The sequence below is a fragment of the Gymnoscopelus braueri genome, assembly GCF_963280865.1.
Source record: "Gymnoscopelus braueri genome assembly, chromosome: 9".
NCBI lineage: Eukaryota > Metazoa > Chordata > Actinopteri > Myctophiformes > Myctophidae > Gymnoscopelus > Gymnoscopelus braueri.
Window position 1 is genome coordinate 54,893,475 of NC_137610.1, and position 26,938 is coordinate 54,920,412.

The 26,938-nt window shown below is 40.9% G+C and overlaps 2 protein-coding genes across 2 annotated transcripts in view; both read left to right on the plus strand.

The window, feature by feature from the left end:
• Positions 1-11,208: 11,208 nt before the first annotated feature.
• On the plus strand, positions 11,209-14,079 carry urahb (urate (5-hydroxyiso-) hydrolase b; the record flags this gene model as incomplete). Its single annotated transcript, XM_080437391.1, has 3 exons — positions 11,209-11,342; positions 12,339-12,474; positions 13,990-14,079. 3 exons carry the CDS (start codon positions 11,209-11,211, stop codon positions 14,077-14,079), a joined length of 360 nt encoding a protein of 119 aa, XP_080293517.1.
• A 4,980-nt stretch (positions 14,080-19,059) lies between these two features.
• Positions 19,060-26,938, plus strand: part of afg3l1 (AFG3-like AAA ATPase 1) — a 37,542-nt gene continuing 29,663 nt past the window's right edge. The window contains exons 1-3 of the mRNA XM_080437374.1: positions 19,060-19,334; positions 24,596-24,686; positions 25,990-26,069. Coding sequence (XP_080293500.1) covers positions 19,194-19,334; positions 24,596-24,686; positions 25,990-26,069 — 312 coding nt within the window. The 5' untranslated portion in view covers positions 19,060-19,193. The remainder of the gene's footprint in view (positions 19,335-24,595; positions 24,687-25,989; positions 26,070-26,938) is intronic.

Here is a 26,938-nt window from a genome sequence, read left to right on the forward strand (position 1 = left end):
AAATTGTAACTCTAGAAATGTGCAGAGAAGACCCTGTATACACTTGTTGGTTTGTTTACTGTTGAGTGAGAAAGCAATGTTAAATAGAGCCTGTCTGCTTGCTCAGGGGATAAATTAAATATTGACCATCAGGTCAAAATTTGTGTCAGATCATGTGTCTAGGTGAGACATGACCTTTGACACGATCTAAATGTCTCAATAGAAGAGCAGAGAGACAAAATACAACCTCCCCAATTGTATAAGTTATATTGTATTAACATATAGATTGGACAATATTACATTTTATTAATAAAAAAAAGTTATACGGTGAGGCTTTAATGTTGGCCCCAGTATAGGGATGCTATGTGGTTAAAGAAAATGTCCTCTCTTCCACACGACGACAGGCGAGATGTTTCGGCACGAGTTCTATCTTTGTCCTCTCAGAGTAATAAGGAGTTGTGTTGGGCCTGGGAGAGCGGCGCGATTATTCATTATCACGTCTTCAGCAGAATAGGGAACTGGTTCTGTGTGCCACCGTCACTTTACGGGGGACGTAATTACATGTAATTAGCCGCCAGTTTTCCCTACCTGGGTTGACATAATAAGTGCTTGGCCCTGCCAACCGGCGCTTATTAACCCTCTTAGACCGGGAACGCATCTGTCTGGAAAATGTGTGCAAATCTTTTTTAACACAAATCTTTGCTTCTTGGGATTCTACAAATGTTTTCTAAAAGAGTTTTTTTTTTAAATTTATGTTTCTATATTTGTGGTTCTCAAACTTTTTCATAATTGTCAAGGACCCCCAAAATTATATGTATTTGGCCACGGACCCCCCCCCCCCCCCCATCTCAAAATATTTGGTTCCAGAGACCCCCCAGTGGCAAAGATTTGAGTTAAAAATGTTCGCTTTAAAAGAATATATATATTCATAGATTTGCACACATTTTCAGTTTTTCAAAATTAGCAGATCTACAAGCTCGTAGCGCGGCACTCGGTGCCGCGCTACGAGCTTGTAGATCTGCAATTTTTTTATATTATATATAATAATAAAACAAAAATATATATATATATATATATAATATTATATATTTTTTTATAGCCAAAGTGTAAAATAATGCTTTTTTTTTTGCTCAAATCTAAAAATGACCCACATTTGCGTTTCCGGTCTGAATGGGTTAAATATGCTACAGTGTGTGGGCTCTGAGAGGAGAGAGAGAGTTGGGGGGGCTTTTGTTTTCCAGAAGACCCCTCATTGTTCCTCTGACATCCTCCTCCTCCTTCACGTTGAAGGAGAGAGGAGGCGGATATGTTGGAGGAAAGTGTTCCAGCACCTATGGGCGTTAAGGTGCATCCTGCTCCAAAAGAGGAAGACTTGGCATCTGTTCACAGTGAAATCTGCTGTGGTAAAGGGACACTTCCCTCATTTTGAACAGAATTTTAAACCTACGGTGTCGTGTATCCCATTGTTCTTATGTGAACAAACTTAAAGGACGACTTCATCCGTTTTCAACCTATCTTCATATAATTGGTCCTCACTAATGTTCATGATGAAATGGTACAATTTTTGTCTACTCGGTCTGTGTCTCAGAGGAGGGCTGTGGACAGTTCAGAAACCCGTCTACCAGTGACATCATCGATGGGGAATCCGGGCTAATAGAAACTGCAGGCTTTCTATTCCTGGAAAGTTGCGATGCAATAATAGAAGCTGTGATGTGTTTGCGAGAGATACACTACACAGAAGACACCATATTTTCTTTCTGCATTATTAACAATATATTCTACATATATTCGCCCCTTCCTCACGGAGAAGGCAGCCCAGGTGCTCATCCAGGCTCTTGTCATCTCCCGCCTGGACTACTGCAACTCCCTCCTCGCTGGTGCTCCGGCATCTGCCATCAGACCTCTGGAGCTTGTTCAGAAAGCTGCGGCTCGTCTGGTGTTCAACCGCCCCAAGTTCTCCCACACAACCATCCTTCTCCGTTCTCTACACTGGCTCCCCGTAGCGGCTCGCATCCAGTTTAAAACCCTGGTGCTAGCCTATAGGGCAGTGAAAGGAACAGCTCCTTCTTACCTCCGGGCTATGGTCGATGCTTACACCCCTGCCCGACCACTTCGGTCGGCCACCTCGGGGCGACTGATTGCCTCGTCCCTCAAGGGTCCTTCTGGACGATCTACACGGTCACCACTTTTTTTCTGTTCTGGCCCCACAGTGGTGGAATGAACTCCCCACTGATGTCAGGACAGCAGAGTCACTGCCCATCTTTCGCCGCAGGCTGAAAACCCACCTCTTCAGGAAACACTACCCTTCCTCTTCGCCTTGCCTACTTGTTGTTAACTAGTTGTACGAACTCTTGTTTTATTATTGTGTTGTTTTATTGGATCTTGTTTAGTCGATACACTTATTTGTTTTAGCTCTTGCTCAGACAAATAGCAAAATCAATTGATTTGTTTAAGAAAGTATGTAATATTGCACTTTTACCATATCACTACAGTAGGTATACTCTTAGTTGCTTGTTTTAGCAGAAAATGCACTTAATACTTCTGGTGATTAGTAGTTTTGTTCCCTACCTATGTTGAATGCACTTATTGTAAGTCGCTTTGGATAAAAGCGTCTGCTAAATGACTGTAATGTAATGTAATGTAATGTAATGTATGATTTTCCTCACCAAAATAACAGGATTTAGGTTCGAAAGCTGCTCAATTTGACTTTAATTTATCCATTTGTAATGATCTCTCTGGAATCTAACCAGATCTAACCATTTGGTATACATGTGTACATGTGTACACTCTCAGAGTTAAATGACTGTGTAGGGTTGCCAGTGCCACCAGCCTCCTTCAGGCCAAAGACCCTTTATGAGGCTTAAATCATCTCTTAGTGACCAGGCAGGGGAAATGAGTCTCTTAGTGACCAGGCAGGGGAAATGAGCAGAGAGATGAATGATCAGCTGCAGCTCTGATCAACTAGATTGTGTTTATGAAGGCTGCCTGATTGGATGTGTGACTTAATTGGCCACAAACTTCACATCTGCATTTAACTCTGTGACTCTCACTCTCTCTCTCTCTCTCTCTCTCTCTCTCTCTCTCTCTCTCTCTCTCTCTCTCTCTCTCTCTCTCTCTCTCTCTCTCTCTCAGATAAACAACCATCATTCTGACCAGGAGGATGACATGTGATTGGGCGACTTCAGGTAAATATAGACAAGACAGAGTTTTTACTTATGTTTTAAATACATTATTATCTGATTTGTTTTTCTGTTGATGGACATCGATATTTTTTTTTTGGCATGGCAGGGATCTATGAGAGGGTACGTGTGTGTGTGTGTGCGTGCGTGCGTGCGTGCGTGCGTGCGTGCGTGCGTGTGTGCGTGCGTGCGTGCGTGCGTGCGTGCGTGCGTGCCTGTCTGTCTGTCTGTCTGTCTGTCTGTCTGTCTGTCTGTCTGTCTGTCTGTCTCAGATCTCTTGTGCACGCTGCCAGTAGGCCAGACATGTTTCATGTGAATATTTGTCCCGTCATGTGGTTCCATAACCTCAGATCCATTATCCTGGGTTTTATTCATTTATTTTATTGATTGTCATGATGACACTGGAGAATGTGGAACGTTGTTGTCTCCATATTTCTACTCTATATGCGTTTTGGTTTTGGTTAAACTACAGTATTACACAAAAGTGTTGATCTACAAGCTGAGAACGTTCTTTTTCCTATTTCTGACTTTTCTTTGTAATGTGAAAGTTAAAGTGTTTTATTAAAGTGTGTCTGTGGGTCATAACAAGGTAGGTTAAGACTTAGACAGGGGCGGGGGGGGGGGGGGGGGGGGTAGATTAAGACTTTGACAGGGGCCAGGGGCCAGGGGCCAGTTTGGAATTGCAGCCTGAAGGTGATTCTTTAGGGCAGATTTGAAAGTGAGTAGGGTTTTACACTCCTTTACTCCTTTGGGTAGGGCATTCCACATTTTTAGTTGTACAGCATGAGAAAGAGTTCATTCCCGTGTTTGTGCCAAATCTGGGTTGAACATGATCAGTGGAGCTGCCTCTGGTGTTATGATCGTGGACTTCATTTATGTTTAGGAAGTATTTTGACAAATACAGGGGGATCCCAATGTTGTGGTGTATCTTGAAGACCAGGCCCATAGCAAGTTGCTGTACTCTGTCCTCAACCCTGAGCCATCCCCTAGCCAAATGAGCAGGGGTTCATTATAAAACATACATTAACCTTTAGCCCTATTTTATACCAAGGCTATTTGAAAATAGCCGATCTACAAGCTTGCGACGCGTTGTGAACTTGTAGATCTGCTATTTTGAAACATTTTAGTACTTTTACTTTTGGTTAAATACATTTTGATACCAATACTTTTGTTATTTTACTCACGTAAATTTTGAATTACGGACTTTTACTTGTAACAGTCAGTACTCCTACATTGCAGTATTGATACTTTTACTTAAGTAAAACATTTACTTAAGAGTACTTTTTCCACCACTGAATGTGGGTGTGTGTGAAAGCCATGTTGAGACTATGAGACTATTGTCAGTGTGTCTCTGTGATTCTTAAGGTCTACCCCTCCTCTCTCTAGACTCATCAGAAGCCTGGGGTCAGGATGGAAGGTGCTTCAAGGAGCTGCTGACGACCTCTGATCGCCGGCATCACGACCTGCACTGGACACCATCTTCATAAGGACAGCATCGGTCCATCACGTCCAACTCCACGTCTCCATGTCTCGCTGCCCCGTGAAATCACGAGTGTTCAGTTAACTCGGAGAGCGTACGAATTACGGGTCCATTTGGTTCCATTCATACGCTCTCAGAGTTACAGACCTGTGAGGTTACATTTGCACGGTCTCGGATTTAAATCGACACTCAGGATTTTACTGCGTAGTTAAATTATTTATCTCTCACTGTCAGTCTCTTTTAATTCCCGTTCTACATCCAGTTTGGAAAAAATGCTGATCCCATTGAGTTATGGATCCCATAAAACAATGGCAGCTTTTAAGATAATGTACAGTAATAATGAAAAAAGACGTTGATATATCGCGTAGGACACACACACACACACACACACACACACACACACACACACACACACACACACACACACACACACACACACACACACGTCGCGTGTTTTATGAAGATTGACAAGGCTGACCTTGCATAAATCTGATCTCCGCATTAGCGAAACAAATAATATTGATCAACATTAGTCACTCTGCTGTCCACTCCGGGGGGAGATCATCTCCAACGACTGTATCATTTTTCATTATGGACCATACCACGCGGAGCTCATAACAGCCGTGTTAACGAGGGCTGTCGGCGTGACAACAGCTGTCGGGCTCTTCTCTTATGACATAGTTGATATTCATAAAGGCCCTGTTTGGCGTTATTTGCAGCCCAGCCTGTACACAGGGCGCCGCTTAGACAGACAGAGCCTCCCCCGGGTGCTGTGTGTGTGTGTGTGTGTGTGTGTGTGTGCGTGCGTGCGTGCGTGCGTGTGTGTGTGTGTGTGTGTGTGTGTGTGTGTGTGTGTGTGTGTGTGTGTGTGTGTGTGTGTGTGTGTGTGTGTGTGTGTGTGTGTGTGTGTGTGTGTGTGTGTGTGTGTGTGTGTGTGTGTGTGTGTGTGTGTGTGTGTGTGTGTGTGTGTGCATGGTTTTATGACTCCACACCGGTGAGCTGACTGTACCGCTGATTGTCGCCGGGGAAATCACGTTATGAAGTGAGCCGACTAGAAAGCACAGCTGTCGTTTGTCGGTAAACGAGAGAGAGAGAGAGAGAGAGAGAGTGCCTTTTACCGCTCACTTTGTTGGAAGCTGCAATCCGTGACCTTTTTTCTTTTAATGTCCCAAACCTGGAGTCGTGGAATTCTGGATCAATCAGCAATGGATAATAAGGCACATAGGAGTCGAGACAATATTCTAGGTGGAGGTGGTATATGCTTTATATGTCAGTGGTTTTCAACCTTTTTCATGCCAGGGACCCCTAAATTGATATACATTTGGCCGCGGACCACCATCTGAAAATGTTTTGTGCCAGGGACCCCCAGAAGCAAAGATTTGAGTTAATGTTCTCTTTGAAAAATTAATATATTCAAAGATTTGCACACATTTTCAAGATTTTTCTAAAATAGCAGATCTACAAGCTCATAGCGCGGCACTCGGTGCCGCGCTATGAGCTTGTATATCTGCTATTTTTGAATAGCCAAAGCTAAGTGGTTAAAGTGATTGTGACGCTATGTTAACTAATTTAGCTGGGGACCCCCTGGTAGCCCCCTAAGGACCACTGGTGGTCCCCGGACCACTGGTTGAAAACCACTGCTTTATGTACATGATATCATGGTCAGAAGTACATTAACACTCATGTCAGTGGTACGGTAGTTCTGCCTGGAGCACAGGGCAGAGATCATAGTTATACTGTAGCTGCCTGGAGGACAAACTGAACCATTACAAGATAGGCTGTACCAAAACAATAGCTATTATTAGGCCTAGTGGAGACATCTAGGCTCTTACAAGCTGACACATATATATCATAATGTATTGTAGAAGTATTATAAGTGATGGTAACATATAAAGGTTAGATATAAGCAGCCGTATATAACTTCTTCCTCAGAACCCAGGTTTCCTCGCGTGAGAGACCACATTTCTACCGCTATATAGAGATGTGGTGCTTATGAGCTTTAGGCAGTACTACATGTCAACCAGTAGGTTGTCCTACCTGACACCAGGGTCTAAATGGAAGAGTTGGGAGACCATCTCCAACCACTGTATTTACTAGTTATATTGTATTAAGTTAAAGGGTCTACACCATGAAAATCACTTTTTTCTTGGTTTTTTGTATTTTTTGGGGTCCCCAGTGTCTCTTGTACCCAAAAAAATGTTTTTTTTTTAAATTCAGTCATTCCTTCTCATTTCATGGATTTCCAGAATGGGCTTGTCTGAACAGGCGATCTCAGAATGGAAATGTTTATGATGTCATAAACATTAAAGGCGCACTGCAGTGACATTTTCGGTCATTTTATTTTTAAGGTTCAGTCTGAAACGTCGGCTCAACCGACTCTAAACCAATCAGAAGGTCCCATCCCTTCAGGCTATGGGACGTTGGATCTCAATCACTTCAGCCGTGCGCAACACGGCTAGTGTTTGTTTACAAGTGAGAGAGAGACGGCCAGTGAAGCACGTTTGCAACTACCTGGCTTATTTCTAACCTATAATGTTTTCAGATACATATTTTAGTGTGCAGATGAAGTTTAAAATGAGTAATACACTCATCTTCAATGAGATTCAAAACGGAGTATCTCTGTAATTAAAATCAGCTGTGTTTGTAGAACGTGCAGCTATGGGAATCAAACAGGTGTATGTAATCAAGATTAATTTATATTCATGAAGGCTGCGTTATGTCATCACGCAGCACGTTTTCGTTTACAGGAAGTAATTAAGATTGGCTTTTTAGGGACTTTAGATATAAAAATACACAAACATGGTTTTTTTTCATTTTTTTTGGCATCTATTGTTAGGTATGCCCATATGCTGACCACGGATATGCTCTAAAAGTGTGAAAAACATATTTTTCATTTCACTACACCTTTAATACAATATAACTAGTACATGTGTATGGTAGAGTAAGTTAATAGTATTAACTTACTCTACCATACACATACACATGTACTAGTTCGTTGTATTGTGTTAACATACTCTACCATACAGATTGGTAACAGTAAAGTTTCATTCATTAAAATAAGTTCCGGATTGCAGCTTTAAAACGTGTGATGTTGTAGGTGAAAAGCGTGTTGGCTCAGAAACCACCATGTCAAGTTAAAGGCAAATAAAACGCCCCCTTAGCATTAATAGGGCTTATCTTTTAACCACTTGAACCCCAACGCCTCCTATTTTTTTTGGGGGGGGGGGGGTAACATTCACCAGAAATATCAAATCTACGAGCTCACATCGAGCTTGTAGATCTGCTATTTCTGACGAAGAGATTTGGTGTATAGAAAGGAAACGAGAGCAGACCAGGTACACAGAGCCAACTCAGGTCTAGAAGAGGGTTTAAAGGGATAGTTCACCCAAAGAAATTCTTTATTTTCTATTGCTTAGTCACCCCTATTTTTTTTGTTTTTGTCTCATTCCTAAGCCAATAATTTGATGACCAGCGGACCGGTAGGCAGTGGTTCCGGTAGGAGACACAAAGGAGACTCTTTGTGTCTCCTACCGGAACCGCTGCCGGTCATCAAATGATTGTCTTAGGAATCCCCCCTGTCAGGTGACAAGAAGGTCAGTTGGCTCTCATGCATTGAAGGAGGCATGAGCTCGGCTCTGGGCTCCCTAGGCTGGCGGGGGGAGTGTAGCTCCCAGGATCACTTAGATAATTGGCACCGGGTGAAAAAGGGTTACAAGATTGTGGGATAAAAACTGTTATAAAAACAAGGAATGCGACAAAAACAAAAAATATAATATCCATGAATTCAAGTCTCCATGGGGTGACTAATCGATAGGAAAAAAGTCATTTTAGGGGTGAACTATCCCTTTAAGTGGTTATGAGTGTCTCCACCTGAAGCTACGGGCTCCGCTGTTGTAATATGACTGTAAATATAGTGTCACTGTAATATATTCACAAACTGTCTGTTTGGAATATGGATATTTGAAAAGAATACATTGTGTATAATACTAGCGCTTTATACTAACTTATAATTGTACTCATTTAAAACCCCGGAAAGAAAGAAAATACAACACAAAGTGTATACGCCATGTGTAGGCTGAGAGGTGCACAGCACACTGAATGTGATGAATTGAATTGAGAGGAGCAATTAATCATATTCTTTCAGTTGAGCACGCTCCAGTCTGCGGCATATGAATATAATTACATACATCATTATGCTCTATACTGTGGGTTTTTTTCTGCCTCTCCATTTTAAGCTTGTTCTCGGTGCTTTTGTGTTTTTGTCCTTGAGGCTTGAATGTAAAACTTATTATAATGGTGACTGTAGTAAAGGTATTTTCATAAAAACCCAATGTCATGTCGGTGCTATACGCGTGTCGTTTGTTTGTGTGCTTTTTCTGGACGGCCGTGGTCAGCGTTTAGCTAACTTTGTAAGCCCAGTTAGTACACACTTGTGTTGCATTCTATCAAGCTGCATGTAATTATGAGACAGAAAGGCTAAACGAGGCTACTAAAGCTGACCTCAGGGCTAAAGCGGTTCAACATAAATGCCCTTCATTACGATATGGCAGTCTATTTATACATTTAAAAACCGCAATGCTTAGTTCTAGCTATGTCCAGCAGCAGGGAGGCATTCCAGGGGGGGATTTTTGACTTGTATGAGTTGAGCTTCAAACATTACTAGTCTACCTGTCACCATGCAAAGTCTAAATGTGTCAATGGAAGAGTAGAGAGACCACCTCCAACCACTGCAGATGTACTAGTTATATTGTATTAACACACTCTACCATACAGATGTAGTTAAATTGTATTAACATACTCTACCATACATATGTAGTTAAATTGTATTAACATACTCTACCATACATATGTAGTTAAATTGTATCAACACACTCTACCATACAGATTGGTTAAAATGGTTTATCCATTAAAATAAGTGGACTGGACTTATTGTGCATGACATCAACAAGTGACGTTCATTGATCTGTACAGCACACACAATTCCAATTATAATTGTTTAAAGTGCAAGAACACTTTGGTAGAGGTTTGGGTTGTGTAGTTACCTTGACATGATGTAACTCCAAAGGTGGACACGAAAAGAGAATTTGCTCCATTGATTAGAAATTGATAATTCAAAATATGTTCCTCATTGACTTACATTGTACGGTATAACAGCTCTCAAAGTCACTCTTTTAGCACATAAACAATCACTAACAAAAGTGATTCAGACAATATACAGTAGAACATCACCAAACAAACCCAGTAATAAAAATGTCAACTTCCTGCAGATTTTACTATTTGAAGATCCGGATCCGCGGATCCAATCCGGGTTTTCTTTTTAATAAAAATAGCAAAATTAACAGGAAGTTGACCTTTTTATAAATAAATAAAAACAGTACTGGGTTTTGTGATGTTATATATTGTCTGAATCGACTTTGTTTGTGTTCGTTTACGGGCTAAAAAAGTTGTTTTACCGTACAATGTAAGTTAATGAGGAGCATATTTTGAATGATCAATTTCTAATCAATGGAGCAATTAGTTTTGATTTCTTGTCCACCTTTGGAGTTACATCATGATAACTACACAAACCACACCTCTATACCAAAGTGGTCTTGCCCTTTAAAGCTATGATAAGGCCATATCTGTTATATTATTAGAAATTAAATTATGAATCTGCCATGAAGGCAGGTCTGGTGCTCCACAGGAGCAGAACGCAACAGATCTGACTGGCTTGAGTCTTCCTCAGAGTCATGAGGAAGATGCAGTAGCATTGAAAACGTCAGTCTCTGATCTTTGGTACACTGATACTATAGGCTAATTTTAGCACCTTAATAAATAGGCTTATTGTCTGAGCTGGCCCAGTCAGTGCTCTTCTACATTTGATTACCGTTATATGATTGTAGCCTATCAGGCTGTTCAAACACAATAAAACAAAAATGTCAATTAAGTGTGTTTACAGAAGGACAGCAGACAGAGCCTTTCTAATGATTCATTGGAGCCAGCCTGGACAACCTTTAGCACAGTGTGTTTGTTTTGCAATGAATGCTGGGTATACGTGGCTGCAGCACCTCTGGCCTTGGGGCATGTCAATAATGAACCAGTGCTTCTTGTTTCAAAAACTTTGACGGGGGAGAAACCAACTTAACTTTAGTCAAGAGGAAATCAACCAGGTCTGTAAAACACAAAGGTAAGAGCTGCACTTTACACAGACTGTTGATTCACAAAGCTTTTCTTTGGTGGTGATGGTAGATGTATGACACTATGACCATGTAAGCTACAATGTGTGTTTATGCAAGTGTTAAGTAGTCTAATGGCAATGTAAGCTACAATCTGTGTTTATGCACAGTGTTAAGTGGTCTAATAGCTTCCTTCAATGCTATGGCTAAGGCTATGGACATAGTATTATTAACGTACTATTATGTTAGAAACTGTTTAGTTAATGTGTTTTATTATGTTTTGCTTTAACAACCAGGTCACAGGGAAGCGTTTAGTTTAGTAGGTTTACCTGTACACATTTGACCCGTACACACACACACACACACACACACACACACACACACACACACACACACGCCACACACACACACAGACATGTCTAAGGCAGAGGACAGCCCCTTGACTACCCATGTGTTGAACACAGCGGACGGGATCCCTGCGAGCAGAATGTCCCTCAGTCTGCATCGCCTGGACTCAAACCTGGTCATCTGGAGCCTTATCACAGTGGGGTAGGGTTCAAATCCCTGACAAATCTGCCAAAAAGGCCAGTGGTTCTCAAAGTGGGGTCCTTGAGGGGGTTCCAGGGGGTCCCCAGTAAAATGAGTTAATATGGCATCAACATCTGTGTAACCACTTTAACCATATTTTAAACTTTTATTCAAAAATAGCTGATCTTCAATCTCACAACACAACAATACGTATTTTTTAAGATCTTGAAAAATTCAGATCCCCATCAGATTTCCCCCCCCCCCCTATGGCATGAAAATGTTTGAGAACCACTGTGCTATAGGCTACCTTACAATTAAGAGTATCACTAACAGGAATATCCAGGAGAAGACTTTGAATAAAAATTCTCTGGAACTTTACCAGAAATAATCTGCAAAAATCCGCAAACGGCAACAAACCGCTCCGTTCTCATTGAAAAGCATTGTCAGAATCCGCCCTCATAGGTAGAATTAAACTTTGGTGTGACCGCGCCCTAAGTGCTATTTCTTTGTTTAAAAAAGGTGTTGAATACTTGTCTCTCCTGCTCTTTGGCAAACAGAAAGAGGACATTTCAGGAGATAGAGAATTCAGGCACCTATGTAGAGCAATAAGCCACCATCCAAGCTACCCTTTCACTAGTTCACCCAAAAAAATACTTATTTTCTATCAATTGCACACCCCATGAAGCCTTGAATTCATGGATTTTTTTTTTTGGGATGAAGTTTTTGTCGCATTCTTGAGCCAATAATTTGTTTACCGGCGGAAAGAAAGATGCTAATGTATCCGGTAGGAGACACAAAGTACTCTTTGTGTCTCCTATACCGGAAATACACCCGGTCATCAAATTATTGACTTAGGAATGCGACACAAACTAAACAATCTCCATTAATTCAAGGCTTCATGGGGTGTGTCATCGTTAGAAAATAAGTAATTTTTTGGTTGAACTACTTCTTTAAGTACTTTATTTAGGAAGAAGTCCTGTTGAACTACAACACATCACAGCATCTCTGTTGTTTCAGGACTACAGATGCAAATGGACGCTGTCCTGGACTCATCACCACCGAAGCTTTTACGCCGGGAATGTACAAGCTGCGTTTTGAGACGGGAGAATACTGGGAGAGCAAGGGACAGGCGTCATTCTACCCTTATGTTGAGGTAGGGTACGTTAAAGGGGATTATTAGCACACCCCCCCCCCCCCCAACTTAACCTCACCACATTGTTCACCTACAATACTGTGACAATACTCTGCAAAGCCGCTAGGTGGCAGCATCGTCACAGTGTAAAGGCCAAAGAGGCCAAAGGGGAACAGGAATATTTTATTCACTTAGGAAATCTATTTATAAACATGTTTATTGATATACTTGAATACTGTAGGTGTAAGTTCTGCACAGTAATGCTTGCATTTTATTTTTACTTTTACATTTGTATCATTACAAATTATTTTTGCTTAATTATCATAATTAACCACTTCAGCGCATCATCAAGGACAAGCACCACCCAAGTCATAGACTGTTCAACCCCCTACAACGACCGCGACCGGGCAAGGGGCTCTACCGCAGTATCAAGAGTTCCACCACCAGATTTTGGTGTAGTTTCAATCCAGCCGCTGTCAGAATGCTGAATGGGGCATAAGCCTGGATGAGTTCAGCAGCCTGACAGCAGGCGGCGCAGACTTTTCTGGCTCTTCCTGAACACACCTGTGGATTATACCAGGGACAATGACTTGGACTTTAGCCCCCCCCTCGGACACACCTGTGGACTACACCAGGTACAAATGACTTTTTGTTGCACTCCCTCATGGAGCTACATGCGGATTATACTAGGGTCAGTCCACTCTAGGTGGACACGCACTGACCTTTTGCACCTTAATCCCTTGTATAACGCACTGACTTTTTTTGGGTCTTTTTATTGTGCTCCTTAAGCACCTTAACGTCCTTGTCTATCATGCACAGTATAAGTATAACATGCACAGTACAATACATTGCTGCTATGCTCAGGCACCTTAGTTTAGTTTTTTTAGTTTTATTTATTATCTCAGGTAATTTGTAAATATGTAGATAACTTGTCTGGCCTTCTGTTGCTCTCTTGTTTTTGATCTCCTTCCCACCTGCCCCCCACCCTCTTCTTCTCCCCCCCCCCTCTTCTTTCTATGGAAACTAACGTTGCGATGGGAACGATGTACAAAAAAGAATTTCACCCACTTTTTTACCTTGTAAACCTGTGATGTGACAATAAAACTGATTCTGATTCTGATTCTGATTCAGTGCCAGGTATTTGCCATTGTGCGATCACATTATTTTGTTAGGATATTTAAAAAATGTAAGCGGCACTATGTACCTTTTTAATGAATAAAATGTAAATTTGTCTAATCTGAGTATGTTAATACAATATAACTTTTTGGGGTGGTTGTATTTAGTCTCCCTGCTCTTCTATTGAGACATTTAGATCGTGTCAAAGGTCATGTCTCACCTAGACACAGCCTGGGTCTGACACAAATTTTGACCTGATGGTCAAGACTCAATTTATCCCCTGAGCAAGCAGGCCGGCTCTATTAGCTCAATGGTAAAAATGTCAGCACTTACAGTACATAGTGCAGCTGTAAATACACACGAGAGAGGCTCAGGCTATAGTTAATCAATTTGATCTTAACCGGATTCTCTGTTGAACAGGTTGTCTTCAACATCACCAACCCCAGCCAGAGGTTTCACCTGCCCCTCCTGATGAGCCGCTTCTCCTACAGCACCTACAGAGGGAGTTAGAGGAACCTTCAGCTTCTGTTACACCAGGGGTCTTCAACAGGGGGTCCGGGACCCCTAGGGGGTCCTCAGAGTTACTGCAGGGGGTCCGCCAAATCTTTGTGTGATATGATTTTTTTTTTACGTTAACCACTTGAACCCTAGGCATCCCTTTTCTGAGGAGAACTTTAGCCAAAAATAGCAGATCTACAAGCTCACAACGCCTCGCAGCGGCGTTGTGAGCTTGTAGATCGGCTATTTTTGGCATAGAAGTATAGGTGTAGAGGGAAAAAAGAGCCGACCAAGTAAACAAAAAAAGTTTAATCTGAAACACAATTTTATACAATATAGAGGGGGTCCTGCTTCATCTCTCTCTCAGCTAGGGGGTCCTTGGGCTGAAAACGTTGAAGACCCCTGTGTTACACATTACAAGATGGTTCCAATTAAGTTGTGATTAAATTAATCACACTGAACTGCCAAATCGAGGGCCTTTTGCTCACCTGGAAACCTTGTATGACCAAAACTGTTACTTTTCAGGAAATAGAAAAGAAAGAACCTGTGTTTCTCCAATGGATCCAATGTAGTTATTATTTAGTCATAAGCTCCTGTTGATACTTTTCATTGGTGCAATATTTATGAACCCACACCAGTGGTGTAAAGTAACCAAGTACATTTACTTAAGTACAATTTTGAGGTATTTGTACTTTACTTGAGTATTTCCCATTTCCAATACTTTTACTTCTACTCCACTACATCTCGGATCCAAATATTGTACTTTTACTCCACAACAATTATTTGAAAACTTTAGTTACTAGTTACTTTGTAGATTTAGATTATTATTACAAAACATGCGTTAACCCCTTCAGCCCTATTTAAACTTTGGCTATTTGAAAATAGCCGATCTGCAAGCTCACATCGCGACGCATTGTGAGCTTGTAGATCGGCTATTTTCAAAAGATTTTTACGTTTGAAAACTTGTGAAATGGGACCTTCTGCATAATGAGTACTTTCTACTTTTGGTACTATAGTAGGTTACATTTTGATACCAAAACTTTTGTACTTTTACTCAAGTACATTTTGAATTCCGTACTTAACCACTTTCACATTTTCAGAAATAGCTGATCTACAGTAGGCTAGCTCACAACAGGTTGCATCGATGTGTTGTGAGCTTGCAGATCTCCTATATTTTTGCCACTTTTATGACACTGTCTTTGATAAAAATGCATTAATTTATGGAGAGAAAAAACGTTAAAAGGTGAAATATGGACATACAGTACAAGGTTTCTGCCCGACAACAACAAGATGGTGGAACATCTCATGTAATACTTTAATAAGACATAGTTACACATACAAATGATCCTATAATTTAACTTAATGCTTAAGACACATACATACATATACACCTGTGTATGCCTACATTTGTACAAGGCCCACTTCACAAAGGGCCCAGTTCTCTTGCATTCTAAGCTTTTGAGTCTATGGTGAACCTTCAGCTTCTGTTGCATGATCAATGGAGTGAATAAGTTCGGCCTTCGGTTAAACTGTCATGTCCATAAACAGATAGAGATTTATTACTACATGTAGAACTTTTGTTACTTTAGTATTCTATTTTTTCCTTATTTTTTTATGTTTTTACATTAAAACGAATAGGTTAATTGTCAGACAAATGGCATCTCTATAAGCCCTATTTTATATGTCATATATTCTAATATACCGGTAGCCGATCTACAAGCTCACAATGCATCGCATCCCAAGGTGTTTCGAGCTGAGAAATCTGCTATTTTTGAAAAATATATCAATAGAAAAATATATAATCATAATAATTATAATGATTATGATGATGGTGATTATTGTTATTATTATTCATTTTGAAAAATCGAGACAAATGTTGATCATTTCATTCTTATTTTTATTTATTTTTTAATAATTGTGTTCTATGATGATGCCACATGGTTAACTTTAGGTTCAGAGTTATTAAATGCTGCAGTCATTGTCAGATCAGGGTTTTATAAACATGACATAACGGTCATTCATTACTGCTTACAGTTGCATGGTGTTGCCCAGTGTTACATGCCTCAAGGAAGCTTATTTAAGGAAGAGACACCGACGTCATGTTCTCTACCCTGCCATTCCAGACGGCAGATTCGTCGCACTGGGTGGTTCTGCGAAATAACATTGGAGTCTATGAGAGCCGGCTGGACAGCATATGAACACTATTTCTGAACGATTGAGACCTTTATAAAATACTCGGCACAGGAAAATAAAAGAAGACATATCACACATAATGTTCTGCTGTGTAGCTTTTCAATTGTGTACACTGTATAATTTTATGGAGGTATCTAAAGAGCACAAAGTTTGTTTCTGAACGGCCAAAGTATCGCGAGACTGTCCACCATTTCCTGTCTGGCAGACAAATCTTACGATACCTCCAAGCCAGAAACAATACTGCTATTTAGCTGCGTTTAGATGCCTCAATAAGATTATACAGTGTGCACATCGAAAAGCAAGTGATTAGAAAACAACCTATTATGTCTTCTTTTATATTAATGAACTATGAAATATGACGAAGGTCGCAATCGTTCAGAAATAATGTTTGTTCACTAGCTGTTCAGCCGGCTCTATTCACTGCCATGTATTTCATTCAGTACCGCGGGAAGTAGGGGTGCTGGGGGTGCGGCCGCCCCCCCTCCCCCCAGGTACCGCACCCCCTACCGCGCCCCCATCAAAAAAAATATTATTTTTTTGATAATAAATCGGTAAAATCAGTTAAAAATAAGAATTAAATAACATAAGTCTAACCTAACCCTAATCCTAACCCTAAAACCGAAATAAAGAAACCAAAAACTGGGAAAAAAACGAACCCAATCTGCCCAGAACCGCGAAAAACGCGCGCGGGGGGTCCTCATGCACGCGCGCACCCCTAACCTAAAAGGTCTTCCCGTGGCTATGATTTCATTGAACTTCCGGTGTGAGGTTTGCCACTGTACATATTTTTGTTTTTCTTATTTTCCAATGTGTAAACTGTTTATATGATGTTCTGCATAGTGTATTCTAGCCCTAGAATGTCTGTGATCTTACATACATTTCAAGTATTCCAAATACACAGTCATAGATCTCTCTCGGTCCCCCACTGTGTAGTGCCTATCTGCGCGGCCATAAAAGTGCTCTAAACTCCGTCTGTACTCACCCAATAATTAATTCCTAAGACGTGTAGTCATATTTTGTCCTCTAGTTTCATATCCATGTGAAAGTTCTGCCAGAAAACGTGTGTTTAGTCAAATATCTCCACTTTTTCACGAGCTGCACACGGACGTCTTTCTGTACGACGCGAGGGGCCAGGAATGATTGCAGCACTGAATATACGTAACTTTCTTTAGGACGCACAAATGTTTGGGACACACAATTGACAGGTGCTTGTGATTGCTGTGGGGTAATGAATCATCACCTGCCAATTGTGTGTCCCAAACATTTGTGCGTCCTAAAGGAAGTTACGTATATTCAGTGCTACACGTTTTCTGGCAGAACTTTCACATGGATATGAAACTAGAGGACAAAATATGACTACACGTCTTAGGAATTAATTATTGGGTGAGTACAGACGGAGTTTAGAGCACTTTTATGGCCGCGCAGATAGGCACTACACAGTGGGGGACCGAGAGAGATCTATGACTGTGTATTTGGAATACTTGAAATGTATGTAAGATCACAGACATTCTAGGGCTAAGTGTATTCTATCTGTCATTTAATGTCACTATACATTGAGTACATGGGGACCCCATTTGAAACAAGCCATTAGGCTTTCATGGGCTTTTCAAAGCTATTTAGTTGACTTTGTATTTTAAAGTGTACCTTCATGTGCTTTTTCTTCTGCAAACTTCTAAATAAAGTATTCAATCAAAACTGCTGAGCCGTCATGGCGCATCCCCGGCGTCCAGCGCGTCTCTTCCTTAAATAAATCTTCCTTGACATGCACGGGGGGGGGGGGAGGAAGGGGAGCTTTTCTCAGCCAATCAGAGGAGGAGGAGTGTGAGGACCCCACACAGTTGTCCCTTTAACGCACACATGTAATAAAGAGTCAAGACATCTTTTTAAACCGCTGTTATTATTTCTCGACGCTGAAACGACTCAACATTATATTCACTGATATATTCTAACGAAACATTAATAAAATGTTCATCAAAGTCGACGACATAAATGTGTCAAACAGTACATATTCAATCAGGCACATGGAGAGGAAGCCGCTGAGGTCCTCATTTATACCCTCTCTCATGACATTTCCGTGGCTGTTACGTACTGAGCTCTTCAGCTCCGTTCCGGTAGCAAATATAACACATCCGGGTTTTGAGCTAGCAAATATAAGGTTTCCGGTTGCCTTCAAAGTAAGAGCATCGCATTTAATGTTTTATGAAAGACATACATGCATTTCGAAAAAGACATTTATACAGTGGTGGAAAGTAACTAAGTACATGTAATCAATTACTGTACTATGCATTTTGAAAAATACACGTATACAGTGGTGGAAAGTAACTAAGTACTACTCCACTACATTTCAGAGGCAGATATTATACTAGTTACTTGTTACTTTGTATATTTTTGATTATAATTACAAGACCACTTCAGCCCTATTTAAACTTTGGAAATTTGAAAATAGCCGATCTACAAGCAAAATATTTTTATATTTATACAAGACCACTTCAGCCCTATTTAAACTTTGGCAATTTGAAAATAGCCGATCTACAAGCAAAATATTTGTATATTTAATTACATTTTGATACCAGTACTTTTACTTAATTACATTTAGAATTCAGGACTTTTACTTTTGCAGAGTATTTCTACATTGCAGTATTGATACTTTTACTTAAGTAAAACATTTTTTCCACAACTGCATTGATGGATGTAAATATAAGATTGCTCTAGAGGGTACTCTTATTCTGAAGAGATCGTCCACCGGAAGTCTTATATTTGCTCCGTTATATTTGCTGACTGAACACTGCTGAGCTCTTCAATAACACAGACTGAATGGAAAGCACAGCCAGAGGAGAAACATATTAAAACGTTACCAAACAAACTCTTATTAAAGAACTCTTAAAGGTGGGTCTCGGCAGGTCTCGGGCGGCGGGCAGCAGCAGCCTGGGTGAATGTCTCTCATGATGGGGCTCCTCTCAGCGGCGGCCGCTCTGCCGGTGCGGCTCAGGCTGGCGGGGAGGACAGCGGGACGACGCTGCTTCACGGCCGCCACACGGAGCTCCATGCCCGGCCATGGAGGCTGCGCCACCACGGTACATTATATTAAAAAAAAATATTTATTATTTTTTTCATTTTATCTCCAAATCTCAAGCTGTCTGTGATGCTAGCCCCTACGGAACCTCTCCCTCCGCTAAGTAGCTCCGAGATGAGGTCCCTCGTTGGTTCCTGCCGTTTGCGGTTGACATTGTCGCACATTTTCCACTTTACATGTTTCTTACCCCTTTCTGCACATCGTATCCAAAAAGCAAAGCAATTGCGCCACTCTCTCAGATGTTTTAGGTTCTAGCGGAACATAACAGCTTCCAACGAGTTGAAGAATTTAATTTGCCTCGGTTTTCATCCGGTTACATGTTTTTAAGACATTGCGCAAGAGTTGCGCCCGTAGAGATAACATTACTGATTACCCTACTGGTCAAATGTTGAATTGCATCTTCCAATGCAAAATATTATGGAACCGGATGAAAACCGAGGCAAATTAAATACTTTCTTCAACTCGTTGGAAGCTGTTATGTTCCGCTAGAACTTAAAACATCTGAGAGAGTGGCGCAAATGCTTTGCTTTTTGGATACGATGTGCAGAAAGGGGTAAGAAACATGTAAAATTGGAAAATGTGCGACAATGTCGACCGCAAACGGCAGGAACCAACGAGGGACCTCATCTCGGAGCTACTTAGCGGAGGGAGAGGTTCCGTAGGGGCTAGAGTTCTGCATCTGTCATGAGTGTTAGTTAGCTTCCTGAGGCTAACGTGGGCTGGCCCAGTGGTTCTCAACGTGCATGGGGGTCCAGACTGATCGACCCCCCAGACAGGGGTCCTGGGGGTCCCCAGCTAAATGATTGGTAGTTTATGTACATTGTACAAGGAAATACAACTAGAGAACGTACAAGAATTGACTGTTTTGATCAGTTTCACTGTTATCTAATAGGCTACAATTCACTCATAGTGAATTCACTAACTCCATTCACAATGCATTGAGTACATAAGGATATATATATAAACAATATATTTGAAAACAAGCCATGAGGCTTTCATGGGCTTTTTTAATCCTATTTAGTTGACCTTGTATTTAAACTGGACTTTCATGTGCTTTTTTTCCTGCAAACTTCTATATAAAGTGTTCAATCAATCAAATCAAGCTACCTATAGCAGTGGTTCTCAAACTTTTTCATGTCAAGGACCCCCAAAAAATTGACACTTATTAGCCCGCGGACCCCCATTTGTAAGGACCCTCATAAGAGGAAGAGGAATTTTTACGTCTCTAGCAGTGATTCTCAACCATCTTAATTTAAAGGACCACCAGTTTGACATGCATTAGGCTACGGACCCCCATTTAATGGCATTTCTATCTCTGGGACCCCAACTTATATCGTAAAATAAATGTTAATTTAACTCAACCATTGGGGTCTATTTGGTTCCATTTGTACACTCTTGAGTTACAGACCCATAAGGGTCCATTTGGTTCCTAACTATCTATCATTTAGCTGGGGACCCCCTGGAACTCCCTCAAGGACCCCGCTTTGAGAACCAATGACCTATAATACATGGGAAGCAAAATGACGGACCATATCAGACCAACAATCATGTCTAACAATATAGTATGTTCTTTGATTTGGCTCCCAGAGATAAAACATTGTATCAAATGGTGGGTCCTTGACATTAAAGAGCTTGAGAATCAGCCCTCTCACACAGGCACTTTGACTGTTATATTAGATCTACAATCTCTTAGTTTTCTCCTTTTTGTATTGGCAGTTAGATAACTTAGATTGTTGGTCTACAACAGTGGTTTTCAACCTTTTCATATCAAGGTCCATTATTTATTCAGCATTTGAGCCACGGAACCACCGTTTGATGAGATCTAGACTCTCAGACCCAAGACTTTGTTGGATAAGGTTTTGTCCACAATTCCTTGCTGTATTGATGTGGTACAATAGGAGAGATGACAGGCAAATATTTATCAAAATACCAATTCTTTAATTAAGTGATGCAGATGTTTTAACAATAATTTAACTCTTGAGAGTGTAAAATGAAACCAAATGGACCCATAAGGGTCCATTTGGTTTCATTTTACACTCTCAAGAGTTAAAGATCTATAAGGGTCCATTTGGTTACCAACTCTCCATCATTTAGCTGGGGACCACCTGGAACCCCCTTAAGCGAGAACCACTGGTCTATAAGGTTAGTGTTGTGACAACACTGTTGTCACAAGTCTGACCAAAGCTGACCATCAGTCCAGACATGTGCCTACATACAGTATGTAACCTTGCCCTGTGTTTCTGTTAGTGTTTACATAAAATAACAATAAATACAAGTTTTACCCGTCATGTCCCTCTTTCAGCAGCAGTTATCTGCCTCTGAAGTGCTGTGGTGATGTTTACCTGCAGAAACACGTTGCTCTCTCGCTGTATTTTGTTTTCATTGTGTGTTTTGGTCAGTGCCAGGTGTAAAGTAACTAAGTACATGTACTCAATTACTGTACTTAAGTACAATTTTTAGGTATTTCTACTTTACTGAAGTATTTCCATTTTTCAGTACTTTTACTTTTATACTCGACCACTACATCTCAGGCAAACATTATACTTTTACTCCACTACAATTATTGGAAAACTTTAGTTACCAGTTACTTTGCAGATATACATTATTACATTATAAAACATACATTAACCACTTTAGCCCTGTTTTTTACCTAGGCTATTTGAAAATAGCCGATCCACAAGCTTACAACGCGTCGCGGTGCGACGAGTTGTGAGCTTGTAGATCGGCTATTTTCAAACATTTTAGTACTTTTACTTTTGGTACTTTTAAGTATATTTTGATGCCAATTCTTTTGTACTTTTACTCAAGTAACATTTCGAACACAGGCCATTTACTTATAACCGAGTATTTTTGTATTGTGGTATTGCTACTTTTACTTAACTAAAATAACTGAGTACTTTTTCCACCACTGGTTTTGGTATCCCAAAATCATCCCCGTCCACCAAAACACCAAAATATTAACAATGTGTTTCTGCTGGTAAACAGTACTCCACCACACTACTCCAGTGGCAATTGTTTTATTATGTAAACACATAAAACAGTTACGTACTACAGTAATATGCCTTAAGGGCAACACTGTAATACAGAGGTAAACAAACAGCCATGGCTAAACTGAGCCCTATGTTTTATATGCTTTGAGACGTCACACATATTCTCAGATTCATGGTACAGTAAAGCTGGATTTTGACTGCAGCTTTAGCACCGCACCGCACCGCACCACACCGCACCACACCGCACCGCACCACACCGCATCAAAATATCCGCCGTTTCCATTACAGTAAAGCACCAGTAGTCTTCCCCCTCTCAAATACACAGGTATGCGTAGCAAACTCTGGTCATTGACGCGTGATTTGGGAGCGTACGGGAGTGCTTGGCAAACCACGCCCCCGGAGTGGCGCTGGAATCCAAACTGTGCCCCCGACCGTCTCTATTGGCTGGCTGTTTCCACAATGTATATCTAGCTGATGATGAAGATGATGATGATGATGATGGTTAAAATACGCTACGCTAGTCCGTTTATATTGGTTAATAATTGCTTCTCTGCTGGCTATACCGAAAGATAAATAGATGGAAACGACCGCCTTGTGCTGTTAAACTACGCTTTTTTTTATGTGAATGGAGAAGTGTTCAATATATATATATATATATATATATATATATATATATATATATATATATATATATATGAGAATAATAATGTCTAATATATCATTATCACAGGGATGCGGGGGTTAACAGAGCTGCTCTCTGTTTTGTAATGTAATGCTCACTCCTGTGTAATGTAATAACATAGGTGGAGGTCATTGCTTCTTGCCTAAGGAAGCTACACACTGCAGGACGTTTAAAGTGGTCGGGGAGTCATCAGATCCTTATGTATTTCACATTATACGAGTCTCTTTCTTGAAATTGTCTGTCATATATCGTTGTGGTTTTCACACTATACCATTGATGGCCAACAAGGGATCACACACTGCAAGATATTTCACCGGGATGCGATCCAGACCCGATGCATACATTTGTTTTTATTCCAATTCATTTTAACAGAAAAATAAATGGATCATCTTCAGGTTTTTCTTTAAGCAGAGGGTGTGGCCGTTGTTTCAAACCCAAAGCTACAGTGGTTGATGGAAGGAGGTCTTCCTACACTTCCACTAGTCAAATTCTAATACTATAATAATACTAACCCATTAAGACCTGATGCAAAAAAGGAAAAAAATATATATATTTCAAGATTTTTCAAAAATAGCAGATCTACAAGCTCATAGCGCGGCACTCAGTGGTGCGCTATGAGCTTGTAGATCTGCTATTTTTGAATAGCCAAAGAAATCTAAAGTGACACAGATACGTTCCAGGTCTTAATGGGTTAACACTACTACTTCCACACTCACCTTAGTCACCATAGTCACGCCTCCGAGTGAGGAGGTGAGGACTAGATGCGAGTCCGGAGGAACGGAGCAGGTTGGACTGAAGAGCCACATCCTAATATACTCAAATGTCTGCCTGCCTGCTCACTCCTCCCTCCTGCATCTCATGTTGTATATTGGACGGTTGTATTTCTCTCTTATATGAGCTGTATGACATGCGTTCTCCCACACCTACTGTATGCACGACCAACGGCATGATTGTGTAAATAAAGATCAAACCATTCTTTTATTTGTGGTTTCAGTAGCTCTGAGCGTTGTTACTCAGATACATATAAATGCAGCTTCAGTATCTCTTCCAGACAGTTTAATCAAGTTCATACGTTTGGTCTCTTCCATGTGGGGATACTGGGTTTGAATAAACGTGCAGATTTACGTGCTGCTTTAACCCTTTAAGACCGGAAACGCATCTCTGTCATTTTCAGAGTTCTTTGGCTATTTGGTGAGTTTGGCTTCTTTGGCTACAAAAGTTGTGGAAACCTTTGAATATATATATATATTTTTTAAAGCAAACATTTCTAAAATATTTAGTTCCAGGGACCCCCAGAAGCAAAGATTTGAGTTACAAATGTCCGCTTTCAAAATAAATATATATTCAAAGATTTGCACACATTTCCACGATTTTTCAAAAATAGCAGATCTACAAGCTCGTAGCGCGGCACTCGGTGCCGCGCTACGAGCTTGTAGATCTGCTATTTTTGACTATTAGCCAAATAAATCTTAAAATGACACCGATGCCTTCCTGGTCTTAATGGGTTAAAGATCACTTTGAATTCAAGTTTTTGTTTGTCAAAGTAAATCATGTCATTGTGGATGACATCATGTTGTTGTTGTTTTTCAGAATGTGTCTCTCACACCATCAAAGTTCTTGTCCTACTGCCAGGGACGCTACGCGGCTCGAGGACGGTTTTATTCCAGCGAGGCACCCAAAGGTACAGTAGGAGCTACAGTACCGGATGTTTACAATAAAACCAAATAAAACGGTAGCAAATAATGATAAGATAATAATAGTTCATAATAAATATACCAGGTGGTCTGATTTCCTCGAGCTCCGTTATGTATTGTTTTGTGTACCTTATGCACAGCAGCCATGTTGGAAAGAAACTGGGCCTCTTCCTTACTTCCTTCACAGGTGCTACCAATGATTCTAATGAAGGCTCTGTTCCATTTCGTGTAGCTCAGTGGTTCTCAAACCTTTTGATTACAAGGACCCCCATAACTCTGAGAGTACAAATGGAACCAAATGGACCCTTTAGATCAGGAGTCTTCAACAGGGGCTCCGGGACCCCTAGGGGGTCCTCAGAGTTACTACAGGGGGTCCGCCAAATCTTTGTGTGATATGATTATTTTTTTTTTACATTAACCACTCGAACCCTAGCATCCCTTTTCTGAGGAGAACTTTAGCCAAAAATAGCAGATCTACAAGCTCACAAGGCGTTGTGAGCTTGTAGATCGGCTATTTTTGGCAAAGAGTTATAGGTGTAGAGGGAAAAAAGAGCAGCAAGAGTTGATCTGAAACACAATTTTATACAATAACGAGGGGGTCCCTGCTTCATCTCTCTCTCAGCTAGGGGGTCCTTGGCCTGAAAACATTGAAGACCCCTGATTTAGATACTAATGAAGGCTCCGTTCCATTCTGCTCAAACAGAGTCAGGGTGTTGATATTGTGCATGTTGACACTGGAAACACTCCAGGGGGTCTCAAAGTGTGGTCCAGGGGCCCTCATGGTTCCTGGTGGGGGTTATAAATGGCCCCTTACGGATGTGTAACTCTGAGAGTGTACAAATGGAACCAAATGGGTCCATTTGCATCAACAATGGGTTTTCTCAGTGGTGCTAGACCCAAAGTCCAGTATACTGTACACATCAAAATAAGGAATTAAAAAAATCCCCAAAAGGGTAGCACATCCAAAGTTTCAATTAAATGGAGGACAAAGTACTCACACTGTCTTTATTGGACACACCAATAAATGAACGCTTCATTAGTATCATTGGTAACACCTGTGAAGGTGTTAGTAAGAAGAGGCCCAATTTGGCTGCTGTGCACAGAGCCCGTTATCCAGCCTTATGTGTTCATATTTAGCTTTCATCTGTGTCTTGTTTATTGAGGTGATATTTCATTATAATCCTTGTTTAATCTCACCTGTGCCAGTTGCTTCTCTTCCTGTTATGTTGTCATTTACCTGCTTCAATGTGCAGATAAAGTTACATTTTGAGCTAAACTTGCAACCTGCAGATGGGAAGAGCAAGGGGTCAGGGGGAGGAAAGAGAGGAGGAGGAGGAGGAGGTAAAGACTGGTGGAGCCGCATGCAGAAGGTATGTGTCAACCATCTCCCCACAAGCATGGAATGCCTGATCTATACGATAAATAACTGATGATCTATAAGCATGTAGATCAGCGGTTCCCAAACTTTTTTGGCCGTGCACCCCTAGCTTGGCATGGCCAGACTGATATAGATATTAGTCTGGAATCTCTATTGAGAGGGGTCAGAAAGAATCTGCCTTTTTGCACTGGCAGATTCATCTGGAACCAGGCTCCCCTGTTACCTCCAGACCTAGCTGACACCCCCCCCCCCCCCCCCCCCCACACACACACGGAAAGGAAATATATGAACGTATATCTTTTATATATGCAACATATATGCTGATCATATATGTGACGACATATTCGAAATTGGCCGCCTGCATATATGTCTTTACATATATGTACATATGTATCATATGTGGCATTTATGTGGACATGTATAAGTTATATATGAGACATATATTTCCACATATATGCACATATATGAACCTGAATATGGCATAATATGCCATATTCAGGTTCATATATGTGAATATATGCAGCATATATTCTGCATATACTTGCCATATATTGGCATATTATGTTCATAATATATTTAAAATGACACCATAGCACCACCATTAGCCACCATTAGAGGGCGTGCGCGCACCACTGTTTGGTAATCCCTGATGTAGATAGATAGATACCTAGGCTGTTTTCTGTGCGTGACACCGGTGTGCAACCAGTTATAAATGAGGCTTTAGTTGTGTTTTAACATACACACACACACACACACACACACACACACACATACATTGTAACACCTACAGTAAGACAGTGATCACAGCGAGATGGGTCGATACAGGTCAATGTTGCCAAGTCTGCTTATTATAAGCCAATT